This window comes from Cibotium barometz, chromosome 54, assembly GCF_041138505.1.
Source record: "Cibotium barometz isolate CiBa-2024 chromosome 54, ASM4113850v1, whole genome shotgun sequence".
In the NCBI taxonomy this organism is placed as follows: domain Eukaryota; kingdom Viridiplantae; phylum Streptophyta; class Polypodiopsida; order Cyatheales; family Cibotiaceae; genus Cibotium; species Cibotium barometz.
The window spans coordinates 41,388,388-41,402,648 of record NC_141099.1 but is presented as its reverse complement, the minus strand read 5'-3'; the positions used below and the strand labels follow the sequence as shown (position 1 = coordinate 41,402,648).

General features: G+C 49.6%; 2 protein-coding genes and 1 pseudogene across 2 annotated transcripts in view; 2 read left to right on the top strand and 1 right to left on the bottom strand.

The window, feature by feature from the left end:
* LOC147608163 (cell division cycle protein 48 homolog) overlaps window positions 1-14,261 on the bottom strand; it is a 54,300-nt gene that overhangs the window by 17,823 nt on the left and 22,216 nt on the right. The gene's annotated exons all lie outside the window — the stretch shown is intronic.
* LOC147608165 (uncharacterized) lies at window positions 7,999-10,263 on the top strand (annotated as a pseudogene).
* On the top strand, window positions 12,543-14,239 carry LOC147608164 (uncharacterized). The gene is made up of 2 exons (XM_086789891.1): window positions 12,543-13,631; window positions 13,753-14,239. Exons 1-2 carry the CDS (start codon window positions 12,597-12,599, stop codon window positions 14,179-14,181), a joined length of 1,464 nt encoding a protein of 487 aa, XP_086646017.1. The 5' UTR covers window positions 12,543-12,596; the 3' UTR covers window positions 14,182-14,239.

The following is a 14,261-nucleotide window of genomic DNA, read 5'->3' as shown; positions in this document are numbered from 1 at the left end:
ACGGTAGAGGCCATATTCCAGACTATATGCCTGCTAGACAGATTCAGAGAGATACCACAGGACAGATTGTCATACAAAGCTTTTGAGGCATCTAGACAACTGGCTAAGGCAGGAGACAGAGGATCATGGTATGCACAGGTCACACATTGGTTCTCACAACATGGCCTAGACAAGGATCATCTACCACCATTCCAGTATGACAGGGATGCACCACATATCCGTCTCTCTCATAGTGAGAGGAACAGAGTATTGAGACAGGACCTATGGCAGCTCTATACACGAGAGACATACATATCACCTACACAGCCTCTTCCACCGAAGATGCTATACTACAGAGATCACTTCATGAGTATCACTGATGATGGATTTATAGAGAGGCCTAGATACATGGAGGGCTTTTTACCACACGGCTCCCGAGTAGCTATTGGTCAGCTTAGAGTCTCATCACATCGATTGGAGATCGAGACTGGCAGAGCAGCACGAATCCCCCAAGAGGAGAGGATATGCAGATTGTGCAGAGAGGAGGTGGAGAGTGAGGAGCATTATGTATGCAGATGCAGAGCATATACAGCCATCAGAGAGAGATATCCCATTTTATTCAGAGAGCCACATTCCCTACGCCAGATCTTTGAGGCAACAGACCAGCGCATACTGGGGAGATTCATTCTAGACATACAATGTCATAGAGAGACATCATTACAGGCTCACACAGCTCTAGAGGGGGGACGACAGACACAGATTACTACATTCTTTCAGAGATCCACCCCACTCCCAACCCCTACACAGCAGGGAATTACTCTCCAGACAGCAGAGACACTCAGAGCCCGCGAGGACACCTGGCTTTCGGACACCACGCCTATACCAGAGAGAGATGACAGAGATGAGAGCTCAGTTTCACAGAGAGAGTGCGGAGCGATTGGCTCGCTTCAAAGCAGACCTAGGCATGTTCTTCACGGAGCTGTGGACACCCCCTTCATTGATGTATACCATTTTATACTCCCAATATGGTACAGGATGGAGCTAGCTAGGTTGCATATCATGATTGTATACTCCATGCATATAGCTTTGCATTGTCCTAGTAGTAGAGCTCCATCCCCTCCTCCACTCATTGTACTTATTGCACACCCAGATTTAGCTTTTTAGTTCAATACTTTTTCATCTTGTTGGGATGACAGAGGATACCCCACACAGGTACACTGATTTGTCTCATAGGCCGAGTTCGGTCTTTTGGAAGACGTTAAAAAAATCTTTCTTTCTTCTCCCTTGCTCGCGCCTCGCGCCGCTGGCGTTTGCACATCGCTGCTCGCATGCTGCCGCACTCCTCGCTTTGCACCCACCTGCATGCACTGCCCATCTCCCTGCCCGCCCGCCTGTGCGCTAGTCCCTTCGCCACCCACCCTGAATTGCATTGTAATGACTATGAGGTACCCGTTTCTGGTCCAGTACCCGTTTCTGGTCCCATATGCCTTCAAGGCATACTGTGAACGTCTCTCTCTCTCTCTCTCTCTCTCTCTCTCTCTCTCTCTCTCTCTCTCTCTCTCTCTGTGTGTGTGTGTGTGTGTGTGTGTGTGTGTGTGTGTGTGTGTGTGTGGCTCTTTGACACTTTGGTCACTTCAGCCATGCTGTATGGAGTGGAGATATGGGGACCCTCAGTGGATCACCACAGCCGAGCTGGTAGCACTGATGGATGGAGACGTATGGAGAGGTCCTTGGTTTCTATGATTTCCCGGATGATTAGGGCCAAGGCCTCCGTACCACATGATATTATCCGTGCACAGATGGCTGCCCCCCCATTGGTAGTAGAGGCACTCACTCGATCTGTCTCCTTTATACATAGCACTTGGGCTCTCCCTAGAGACGGATATGCTCGCTTAGCCCTGGAGTCTTCACCACAGTTGGCATCAGGGGGAGACAGATCATGTTGGTATGCACAGATGACAGCTTGGTTCCAACTCCATGGCTTTAGTATGGACAGGCTACCTCCATTTCAGTACTCCCTGGATGCGCCCTCCCTCTCTCTCACACGGGCAGAGATTACCAGACTTATCAGGCAGGACTTGACTCAGCTGGACACTAGGAGGACATGGATACAGCCGACACACGAGCTTGGTACGAAGATGGCTTTCTGTAGAGATCATCTTCTCCAGCTCACGGGGGATGCGTTTGTGATTAGACCCAGCTACATGGATACTCATCTTTCTCATGGGGTACGGTGTGCTATTGGTCAGATGCGCACATCCTCACACCAGCTAGAGATTGAGACTGGCAGATTCAGAGGAGTACCAGCTGAGGCCAGGATTTGTCAGATGTGCCAAATGGAGCCAGAGACAGAGTTACATTACATATGTCACTGTCCAGTATATTATGAGATACGAGGCCGTTTTCACTGCCTGTTCAGAGAGGGCTTCGGACCACTTTCTAGAGTCATGAGATACCAGGATCAGAGATGCCTCGGATTGTACTTGCTGGAGCTGCGTAGACATAGAGAGGGTCTCCTGAGAGGGAGGGGATCAGAGAGGGAGAGACACCTACAGAGGCAGATTACAGACTTCTTTCGACCAGAGATTGAGCAGTCAGGCCAGCAGGCATTGCAGCTAGCCCCAGAGTACAGCCGCACCAAAGGTACACTGATTGATCGGGCTATAGAGCTGGGGCGGTCCAGGCACCCCAAGATGAGAGGCCCATCTCGACACCGGCGGAGACTACAACAGAGGATCAGGACCATACTAGCACGGCATGGGAGACGTCCAATCAGAGTACTCACCATGGAGGACATTGAGGATATCCGCCATCGACCGATGAGAGACATCTTTGGATAGTGATGTGTATGATGCTTACCTTTGTTGCTGGAGTTTTCCTCCCAGATGTTATCCATTAGGAGCTCCTAGTACCGTACTTTTCCTCATAGTTGTTTCAGTTTCAGTTAGTTGTTTAGTTGTTTTTAGCTTTCCTTACACAGACATTGTATCAGATCCACCAATTGTTGTAACCTTTTTGGTCTCATAGGTCATTTTGGCCTTCTGAAGACGTTAATATATCATTTCATTTCATTTCATTTCTTTCTCTCTCCCTCACCTATAAATAGATCCTTAGTCTTTTGTAAAAAAATCTGTGAACTATACCATGCTAGTATTACATTAAAATAATGATATTTTCTATTATCCCTAAAAAACCCTCTGCTTTTGGAGAACTTGGAGATGTATGATTGATCAGGCCAGAGTGAGGAAGAGAAAGCTCTATTGCTGCTTTGTGGATTTCCGCAAGGCATTTGACACAGTACCACGAGAGAGGCTCTTTCAGCGCCTGCAGTCTCTTGGCATACCAGCAGATATGACATGGGGCATCTATGCATTATATGAGCAGGTTTTTGGGCGAGTCAGATGTCCAGGAGGTATGTCCGAGACTATTGCTAGCACCATTGGTGTGAAGCAAGGATGCCCACTTTCCCCCACGCTATTTAGGTTATACATTGATGAGGTGGCTGACTTCATTACACAGGGAGGCGGAGATGGAGTTGATTTAGCAGGTACCTCAGTACATATTATGCTCTATGCTGATGATATTGTATTAGTGTCTGAGTCCCCAGGGGGTCTACAGCAGCATCTACATGCACTCCATGATTTCTGCACACACCATGATTTCTGCACACAGAGGGGTCTTACTGTGAACCTTGGGAAAACCAAGGTTATGGTCTTTCATACATCGAGACAGGGCAGGAGTCATCTGACATTCACTCTCGCAGGATGCCAGGTGGAGGTGGTGACATCATACGTGTACCTAGGGGTTACCTTCTCTGCAGCAGCCACACGCTTTACCATGGGTTCAGCAGCCAGAGCTAGATTGACACGGGGATATGCAGCATTGGCTATGCTAGAGAGACAGTGCCACCAGGCGCATTTTCAGGAGCCCCGGACGAAGGGGTGGCTATTTGACACATTAGTCACACCGGCATTGATGTATGGAGCAGCAGTATGGGCGCCAGGCCTTGCTACCCATTGGTGGACACAGATAGAGAGACCACAGGCCCTCATGATGGCACGCATGATACGCAGCAAACCGTCAGTACCTCATGACATTATCCGAGCAGAGTTTGCTGCGCCTCCTATGATGGTAGAGGCCATATTTCAGACTATATGCCTGCTAGACAGATTCAGAGAGATGCCACAAGACAGATTATCATACAGAGCTTTTCAGGCATCTAGACAGTTGGCTGAGGCAGGAGACAGAGGATCATGGTATGCACAGGTCACACATTGGTTCTCACAGCATGGCCTAGACATGGATCATCTACCACCATTCCAGTATGACAGGGATGCACCACATATCCGTCTCTCTCATAGTGAGAGGAACAGAGTATTGAGACAGGATCTATGGCAGCTCTATACACGAGAGACATGGATTTTGCCTACACAGCCTCTTCCACCGAAGATGCTATACTACAGAGATCACTTCATGAGTATCACTGATGATGGATTTATAGAGAGGCCTAGATACATGGAGGGCTTTTTACCACACGGCTCCCGAGTGGCTATTGGTCAGCTCAGAGTTTCATCACACCGATTGGAGATTGAGACTGGCAGAGCAGCACGGATCCCCCGAGAGGAGAGGGTATGCAGATTGTGCAGAGAGGAGGTGGAGAGTGAGGAGCATTATGTATGCAGATGCAGAGCATATACAGCCATCAGAGAGAGATATCCCATTTTATTCAGAGAGCCACATTCCCTACGCCAGATCTTTGAGGCAGCAGACCAGCGCATACTGGGGAGATACATTCTAGACATACAGCGCCACAGAGAGACATTATTACAGGCTCGGACAGCTCCAGAGGGGGGGCGACAGACACAGATTACTACATTTTTTCAGAGATCCATACCCCTCCCAGCCCCTACACGGCAGGGAATTACTCTCCAGAGAGCAGAGACACTTAGAGCCCGCAGGAGACAGAGGACACCTGGCTTTCGGACACCACGCCTATACCAGAGAGAGATGACAGAGATCAGAGCTCAGTTTCACAGAGAGGGTGCGGAGCGACTGGCTCGCTTCAGAGCACACCCAGGCATGTTCTTCAGGGAGCTGTGGACACCCCCTTCACTGATGTATACCATTTTATACCCCCAGTATGGTACAGGATGGAGCTAGCTAGGTTGCATATCATGATTGTATACTCCATGCATATAGCTTTGCATTCTCCTAGTAATAGAGCTCCATCCCCTGCACACCCAGATTCAGCTTTTTTATTCAGTACTTTTTCATTTTGTTGGGATGACAGAGGATACCCCATACATGTACTCCGATTTGTCTCATAGGCCGAGTTCGGTCTTTTGGAAGACGTTAATAAAATCTTTCTCTCTCTCTCTCTCTCTCTCTCTCTCTCTCTCTCTCTCTCTCTCTCTCTCTCTCTCTCTCTCTCTCTCTCTCTCTCTCTCTCTCTCTCTCTCTCTCTCTCTCTCTCTCTCTCTCTCTTGTTTGCACATCGTTGCTCGCATGCTGCCGCACCTCCCCGCTTTGCACCCACCTGCACGCACTGCCTATCTCCCTGCCCGCCCGCCCGCCCGCCCGTGCGCTAGTCCCTTCGCTTCCCTTAGCCAACCCACCCTTCCTAAGTGCACCCCGAATTGCATTGTAATGACTGTGAGGTACCGGTTTTTGGTCCCATATGCCATTCTGTGGACTATGATGATGACTGACTATGACTATGACTATGACTATGACCCACACGCTTTACCATGGGTTCAGCAGCCAGAGCTAGATTGACACGGGGATATGCAGCATTGGCTATGCTAGAGAGACAGTCCCACCAGGCGCATTTTCAAGAGCCCCGAACGAAGGGGTGGCTATTTGACACATTAGTCACACCGGCATTGATGTATGGAGCAGCAGTCTGGGCGCCAGGCCTTGCTACCCATTGGTGGACACAGATAGAGAGACCACAGGCCCTCGTGATGGCACGCATGATACGCAGCAAACCATCAGTACCTCATGACATTATCCGAGCAGAGTTTGCTGCGCCTCCTATGATGGTAGAGGCCATATTTCAGACTATATGCCTACTAGACAGATTCAGAGAGATGCCACAGGACAGATTATCATACAGAGCTTTTCAGGCATCTAGACAGTTGGCTGAGGCAGGAGACAGAGGATCATGGTATGCACAGGTCACACATTGGTTCTCACAGCATGGCCTAGACATGGATCATCTACCACCATTCCAGTATGACAGGGATGCACCACATATCCGTCTCTCTCATAGTGAGAGGAACAGAGTATTGAGACAGGATCTATGGCAGCTCTATACACGAGAGACATGGATATCGCCTACACAGCCTCTTCCACCGAAGATGCTATACTACAGAGATCACTTCATGAGTATCACTGATGATGGATTTATAGAGAGGCCTAGATACATGGAGGGCTTTTTACCACACGGCTCCCGAGTGGCTATTGGTCAGCTCAGAGTTTCATCACACCGATTGGAGATTGAGACTGGCAGAGCAGCACGGATCCCCCGAGAGGAGAGGGTATGCAGATTGTGCAGAGAGGAGGTGGAGAGTGAGGAGCATTATGTATGCAGATGCAGAGCATATACAGCCATCAGAGAGAGATATCCCATTTTATTCAGAGAGCCACATTCCCTACGCCAGATCTTTGAGGCAGCAGACCAGCGCATACTGGGGAGATACATTCTAGACATACAGCGCCACAGAGAGACATTATTACAGGCTCAGACAGCTCCAGAGGGGGGGCGACAGACACAGATTACTACATTTTTTCAGAGATTCATACCCCTCCCAGGCCCTACACGGCAGGGAATTACTCTCCAGAGAGCAGAGACACTTAGAGCCCGCAGGAGACAGAGGACACCTGGCTTTCGGACACCACGCCTATACCAGAGAGAGATGACAGAGATCAGAGCTCAGTTTCACAGAGAGGGTGCGGAGCGACTGGCTCGCTTCAGAGCACAACCAAGCATGTTCTTCAGGGAGCTGTGGACACCCCCTTCACTGATGTATACCATTTTATACCCCCAGTATGGTACAGGATGGAGCTAGCTAGGTTGCATATCATGATTGTATACTCCATGCATATAGCTTTGCATTCTCCTAGTAGTAGAGCTCCATCCCCTGCACACCCAGATTCAGCTTTTTTATTCAGTACTTTTTCATTTTGTTGGGATGGCAGAGGATACCCCATACAGGTACTCCGATTTGTGAGTTCGGTCTTTTGGAAGACGTTAATAAAATCTCTCTCTCTCTCTCTCTCTCTCTCTCTCTCTCTCTCTCTCTTTATACATATCTAATCACATTAAGCACATGGTGATTTTACCATTGTAACATGTAACTCTCATGAGTCATGAGAGCTTTGAAGTTAGTTTCTTTTTGATCCCACATGCACTTTTCTTTAACCGATACCCCGAAGTGGATTGTAACCAAAGATGTATTCTGATCTGTCCTATAGGTCAGCTTTGGCCTCGACAGGACGTTAATATATCTTTCTTTCTTTCTTTCTTTCTCTCTCTCTCTCTCTCTCTCTCTCTCTCTCTCTCTCTCTCTCTCCCCGAACCTGTCGCCTCCCGCCTGCTGCCCTCCCTCTCTCTCTTCGAACCTCTGTCGCCTCCCTCTCTCTCTCTTCGAACCTGTGTCGCCTCCGTCCCGCCTGCTGCCCCACCTGATGACAGAGGATACCCCATACAGGTACTCCGATTTGTCTCATAGGCCGAGTTCGGTCTTTTGGAAGACGTTAATAAAATCTTTCTTTCTTTCTTTCTCTCTCTCTCTCTCACTTCGCTTCCTTCGCTCTCTCGTGTAGCCGCCTCTGGCCTCTCTCTCTGTGGGAAGCACTGCAGACACGCACAGAGCTCTTCCTATGGCCAAGGGTTAATTAATTTTTAACCCGAAACCAGCCTTTTTCAGCCCAAGACAAGACGAGAGGATTGACATTGAAGACCTGATCAAGGCAGCCATCCAACAACACAAGAAAGAGACGGACAATGCAATTAATATGGTCAACCGGAGCCTTCTTGACAAAGTCAAGAAACTTGAAGCGCGAATAGCAGCCCAAGATGCAGAGATCGCAAATCTCAAGATAGAGATAGAAGAAGCACGTGCTCAACATAAGCTCGAGGAAGGTGAAATTCAGCCCGTCACATGGAGGAGCTGAACACCATCAAGGCCTAAGTGAGAACACTTCAAGAGGGAGAAGAAAAGAAGGCCCGGGAGACCTCCTCGTGGGTGGAGGTGCTCACGAAGACGCAAAAACAAGTAGATGAAACGGAGAAATGGATAGAAGTGGTCAAGAAAGGTAAGAACAAGGAGGCCGAAAGCACATCTACCTCGAAGATTATCAACCTAACCATTGAGGAGGAACAAAGAAGAAAGACAAGGGAACTTCATGTGCGGATCACGGGGCTTAAGGACGGTGACAATGTAGAGGAGGAAGCCAAAGATTTATACACACGCATGGGCGTTTCGAGGCCTACACACACGGGGGCTTGGAGAGTGGGCAAGAAAGACAAGAATGGAGGAGAGAGCTCGAAGGAGAGAGCTCTCATTTTATGCTTTCCCACCTTGGAGGCCAAGAAGGATTTCTTGGCCAAGCGCTCCGCCCTTAAGAAAACGGTCATCTTTTTAGGAGATGACCTCACCTTGGCACAGCTAGCACGCCGGAGATTAGGGCAGCCAGAGAAAAAGGGAAGTTAGCATTTTACAGAGGAGGCAGAGTGGTGATACTAGAGAGACGAGCCACCTGACAGTGCGAGACCTATGGGACCAGTCTGAGACTTGCAGTATGGAACTGCAACGGAGCATTGAGACTGGATGTGGGGGCCTTTGAGGACAGCTTCAGAGATAGGGACATCATCTTCTACTCGTAGACACATCAGGCCCCAGGCAGCACATTACCGAGAGTGGCGGGATACAGATGGGAGACGACTTGTAGACAGGAGGCCCGTTCGAAGCATGGTGGTTGCGGATCTGGAGGAGTTGCAGTTCTTTTTAGAGAGGAGCTTCAGCCACTCATCCATGTTATGCGCCGTGATGAGAGCGCGAGGTACATGTGGGTCAGAGTGAGGGCAGATGAGGGTAGACCCCTATACATTGTTATATGTTACTTTCCACCCAGCACATCTCATTATGCAGCGCCCAAGGGGCAATCTCCATATATGATTCTAGATGAGGACATATGGGAGTTCTCCAGGGAGGGAGATGTTATCATACTTGGGGACTTTAATGCTCGAACGGCTCAGTACCAGACCTCCTTCTTTGACACTTCGAAGGAGATGTTGAGAGAGATAGATGTGGAGGAGATGTGTTTGACCCGGAGATCACAGGATGAGGTGGAGTGTACTCAGTATGGGAGATACCTCTTGGAGATGGGGACTGCACATGGGCTGGCCATTTTAAATGGCCTAGAGAGGTATCCACTTGCCAGTGGCTTTACTTGCTTTCCACACAGACATGGGGCCAGCACATTGGATTATGTTCTAGCCTCGCCAACCTTCATCGCGAGTATCTTGGATTTTGCAATTGGCCCCAGGCCCATCGGAGTTACGGTGGATCATGCACTTCTCTCCTTTACGGTGGATTTCCACTACAGTACCCACCAGGTTGGGCAGTCCTATCACCCGAGATATACCTTCTATAGAGAGACTAATGGAGTATACACCGCAGAGATCTACAGCTTGTTGAGTGCAGAGGATCCACAGAGGCCTTTAGCAGAGCTCACAGAGATCCTGACAGAGGCTTTACATACAGCTGCAGCGACGGCCTTCCCACACACGCAGCCCACAATACGACCACGTCCTGGGAGTATGCCCCAGAATAGTTGGTATGATGATGACTGTAGGGAGCTCAGAGCCCGGCTACAAAGAGAGTCGCATCATCTTCCGATCCCTCATTCGGCGGAAGAAGAGAGCATTCTTAGCTCGGCTGGAGAGAGACATCTATCAGTTGTTTTTTAGTCAGGATTCTGGGGAGGCCAATTGCTTAGAGAGCACCCCCCGCCTTCGGCCATTACCTCTCCAGATACAAGGGGCGAGTATGCAGCCTCCCTCTACACAGTACCATGGCAGCCACCACTACCGAACCCTCCAGAGCCTTGTCCACCCACTTCTATCTTCTTCACAGCAGAGATGGTGAGGAGGGCCATCAACAGATTGCATACAGGGAGGGCACAGGATCATGAGGGCATTGTAGCCGAGCATTTCATACATGCTAGAGATATGATTGTAGACTTGCTAGTTCTCATGTTTAATAGAGCCATGTGTGAGGGGTTTCCTGGGACTTGGAGTACTTCCACGATTATGCCGGTACTCAAGTTTGGAGATCCAAGCCTGCCGACTAACTACCGCACCATTATGATTGGTCACTCGCTGGCCAAGCTACATGCCTCTATTCTTGAGCAGGAGTTGAGCAGGAGTTGAGCACATGGGCAGAGAGACAAGGGGTCCGAGCTCAGGGACAGGCCGGTTTCAGGAGGAGATTCTCTACTTTGGATCATATCTTTACCCTCAGGGCTATCATTGAGGAGGGCAGAGCACATGGGAGGAGGATCTACTGTGGCTTTGTGGATTTCTGCAAGGCCTTTGACACAGTGCCCAGAGCTAGACTGATGCGCAGGCTGCAAGACTTGGGGGTTCCATGTGAGCTCATTTGGGGTATTATGGCACTTTATGAGACAGTAGTTGGGCAAGTGCGGACTTCAGAGGGTCTCTCCCAGCCAGTACACTCCACTATAGGGTTGAAACAGGGCTGCCCGCTCTCTCTGACTCTATTTGGACTATACATTGATGAGATCTCTGATTATATTGGGACACAAGGGGACAGAGGAGCCCAGTTGGCTGGCACTTGGATACCTCTGCTCTTATATGCTGATGATATTGTGCTTATAGCAGACTCACCAGTAACTGAGAGCCCACTGTCCTGTGCATAAGCATGTAAAGTATCCAAGTGCCTCTGCATACCCTACCTTGATAAGACCAAGGTTATGGTGTTTAACACTACAGCTCACTGGGTTTGGAGATCAGCGCCTATTTTCACATATGGGCAGGAGACAGTGGAGTATGTTGACTCATACACATATCTTGGAGTGGTGTTCACTGGGCCCACATTTTCCATGAGGGGGGCAGCAGAGGCCAGATTGACTAGAGGATATGCAACACTAGGAGGTCTACAGAGGATGTGCTCACAGGTACAGTTTCAGGAGCCACGCACTAAGCTGTGGCTTTTTGACACGCTGGTCACATCGGCTATGCTATATGGAGTACAGATCTGGGGGAGCCTAGATCGTCACAGTCGATCAGGACGCACATATGATGGATGGAGATCGATGGAGAGACCACTTGTGTCCATGATCTCCAGGATGATTCGGGCTAAGGCCTCGGTACCCCATGAGATTATTAGAGCCGAGATGGGAGCACCACCGATCGTAGTCGAGGCTCTTGCCAGATCAGTGTCCTTCATTCATAGCACCTGGGAGCTTCCCCGATACCGGTATGCACGACTTGCTTTAGAGTCCTCTCATCAGCTAGCCATGGAGGGAGACACTTCATGTTGGTATGCGCAGATAGCATCCTGGTTTGACCTCCACGGGTTCAGTTTAGACAGACTTCCACCCTTCCAGTACTCTCTAGAGGCACAAGTGGAGTTACTAGGCTTCTCCAACATGTTGGAAAGGTGGGGGGGCAAGTTGCGCCATGCAAGGAAGTCCCCCTTGCTATATCCGATGAGATCTTCAACAAGATCAAGGGTGGATTGGGTGCTCACTATGATAGTGGTAGAAGCTCAAGGGCGGATGATGAGGTCATTTCCCCGCCTTGTGATACATCCTCCCCCGCCGCCTCCATCGGTGCCACCTCCATCGGTGCCGCCTCCGCCTCCGCCTCCTCAAAGAGACAAAGGCTTGAGTCTCCCATGAGGCAAGCCATTCTAGCCCAAGCCACCGGGGGGTTCTCTTCTTCTCTATCACATCTCCGAGAACGGCAACGGCTAGCGGATATAGAGATTGCACGCACCATTATTGAGTGCAATCTCTCATTCCATGTGCTCAAGGTAGATCAATGGAAGTCAATGGTGAAAGCCATTGCAAATGTGGGCCCATGTGAAGGATGGACCGGCGTCTCCTATCATGACATGCGCACGAAGAGGCTTGTGGACGAGAGGGAAAGAATCGATAGATCTCTCAATCCGGTGCGGGCGGCATGGTCCAAGTATGGGTGTAGCATCCTCTCCGACGGATGGAGTGACCGGAAGAAGAGAGGCATCATCAATATACTTGTCTCTTGCCCTCTTGGCACATACTTTGTGCGGGGCGTGGATTCCGGAAAGGCGGGGAGGAAAACATCGGGTGCATTCATATATCGCCATATCAAGCAAGCCATCATGGAGGTAAGTTTCAACTTTCAATTGCACTAAAGTCTTTAAAGTTTAGGCTTTGGTATATGTGATATGAATCATATGATCATATGTGGCTATATCATGAGTCATGACTCAAGTCTCATACGGCATACGCTCATTGCATCCATTCATGTGCATTGTGACATGTAGGTTGGATCGAAGAACGTGGTGCAAGTCATCACCGACAACGCTTCAAATTGCCGTCGGATGGGGAAGTTGCTCGAGAAGGACTATCCCTCCATAGTATGGACGCCTTGTGCCTCCCATTGCATTGACTTGCTCATGGAGGATATGGGCAAGTTAGTGTGGATGAAGGAAGTAATGACCGAAGCTATCTCTATTGTTACCTTCTTCACCACAAAGGTGAAGGTGCTTGCCATGTTCCGCGAACATAGCAAGTTGGAATTGAAGAAGCCTTCATCTACACGCTTCGCCTACATGTGGCTCGTCTTGGAGCGCCTCCACGATGTGAAATCCTCCCTTCACCAAACAGTGGTCTCCACAATGTGGAATGAGTGGGATGAGCGAGAATCGGCGGAGGCCAAAGCCATGCAACGGCTTTGCCTAAAGGAGGAGTTTTGGCAGTCGGTCCGCACTATTGTCATTGCGGTCACGCCCTTCTATAGGGTATTGCGGATGACCGACATGGAGGGAGCCACCATGGGCCTTCTTGTTCACTTCATGGGAGAGGCCATAGCAGAGTTACGCGTTTCTCCTTCCATCGACGAGGAGAAGCGCGATGGTATGTTGGCCATTGTGGAGAAGAGATGGAAGTGGATGCGAAGACCTATCCATGGTCTTGCCGCTTTATTGCATCCGGCTTACAAATCACCCGCCCTCTTCACCAACGTGGAGCTACTTGAAGCCCGAGATGCTTACTTGCCCAAAGCATTGCCGGAGGATCGCCATGGGAAGTTCCTTGAGGAGCTCATAAGCTACAATGACCAAAGGGGAGGAGCCGCGTTTGCATCTACTACCTGTTGGAAGAGGGAATCCCTTGTGAAGCCCCTCTTTTGGTGGGAGACATTTGGGTATGCGCTCTCAAGCCTCCAAAAGGTGGCTTTGAGAATCCTAGCTCAGGATTGCTCTTCAGGTGCATGTGAGAGGAACTGGAGTTCCTACTCACTTGTACACACGAAGTTACGTAATCGCTTGAGCACGCAACAGTTAGAGCGGCTAGTGTATTGCCGCGCTAACTTGCGCATGCTGCGCGCAATGCAAAAGATGGAATCAGCGAGACAGGTATAAGTTACAACTTATAAGTTATAAGTTATAAGCATTCAAATTTCAAACTTCAATGTTTATTGAAATTTGGAACCAAATTCTAATACATTGCTTGTCACTTGATCATTGTACAATGTAGGTGAATGTGGATGCATTCAAGCTCACAGGGGACACTCTTCAGAGTGTAAACAAAGTGCAGGATGAGGAGGAGGAGAGGATCTATGCAGAGATCTATCGAGAGCTCGAGTCATTTGATCGACGACCTACTCGCACTCGTCGTGGGCGTGGAGGTAGTGGCAGAGGAGTGCAAGTAGGAAGCCGTGGATGCACGGTTCGTGGTGCTCCCAGGGACATAGTGCATACCTATGTGCGGCGTGGATCGGGTAGCTCCACACTCGCTCTTGCAGATGAGGATGCTCCCTTTGGCTTCTCACATGAGCTTAGAGAGCCCGAGTTCGATGATGAGGGCAACCTTCTTAGCGATGGCGACTTCGGCGAGGCCACTGATGTGTCCTCTTCTCATGAGGATGATTTCAGCGAGAGCTCTGATAGTGATGCCTTTGTCTAGTCTCTCCTTGGGCCTTGGCTCTAGCCTCTCTTTTTGTACTCGCGCCTAGCGCGCATGATCGCACCTCTATACTTATGTAC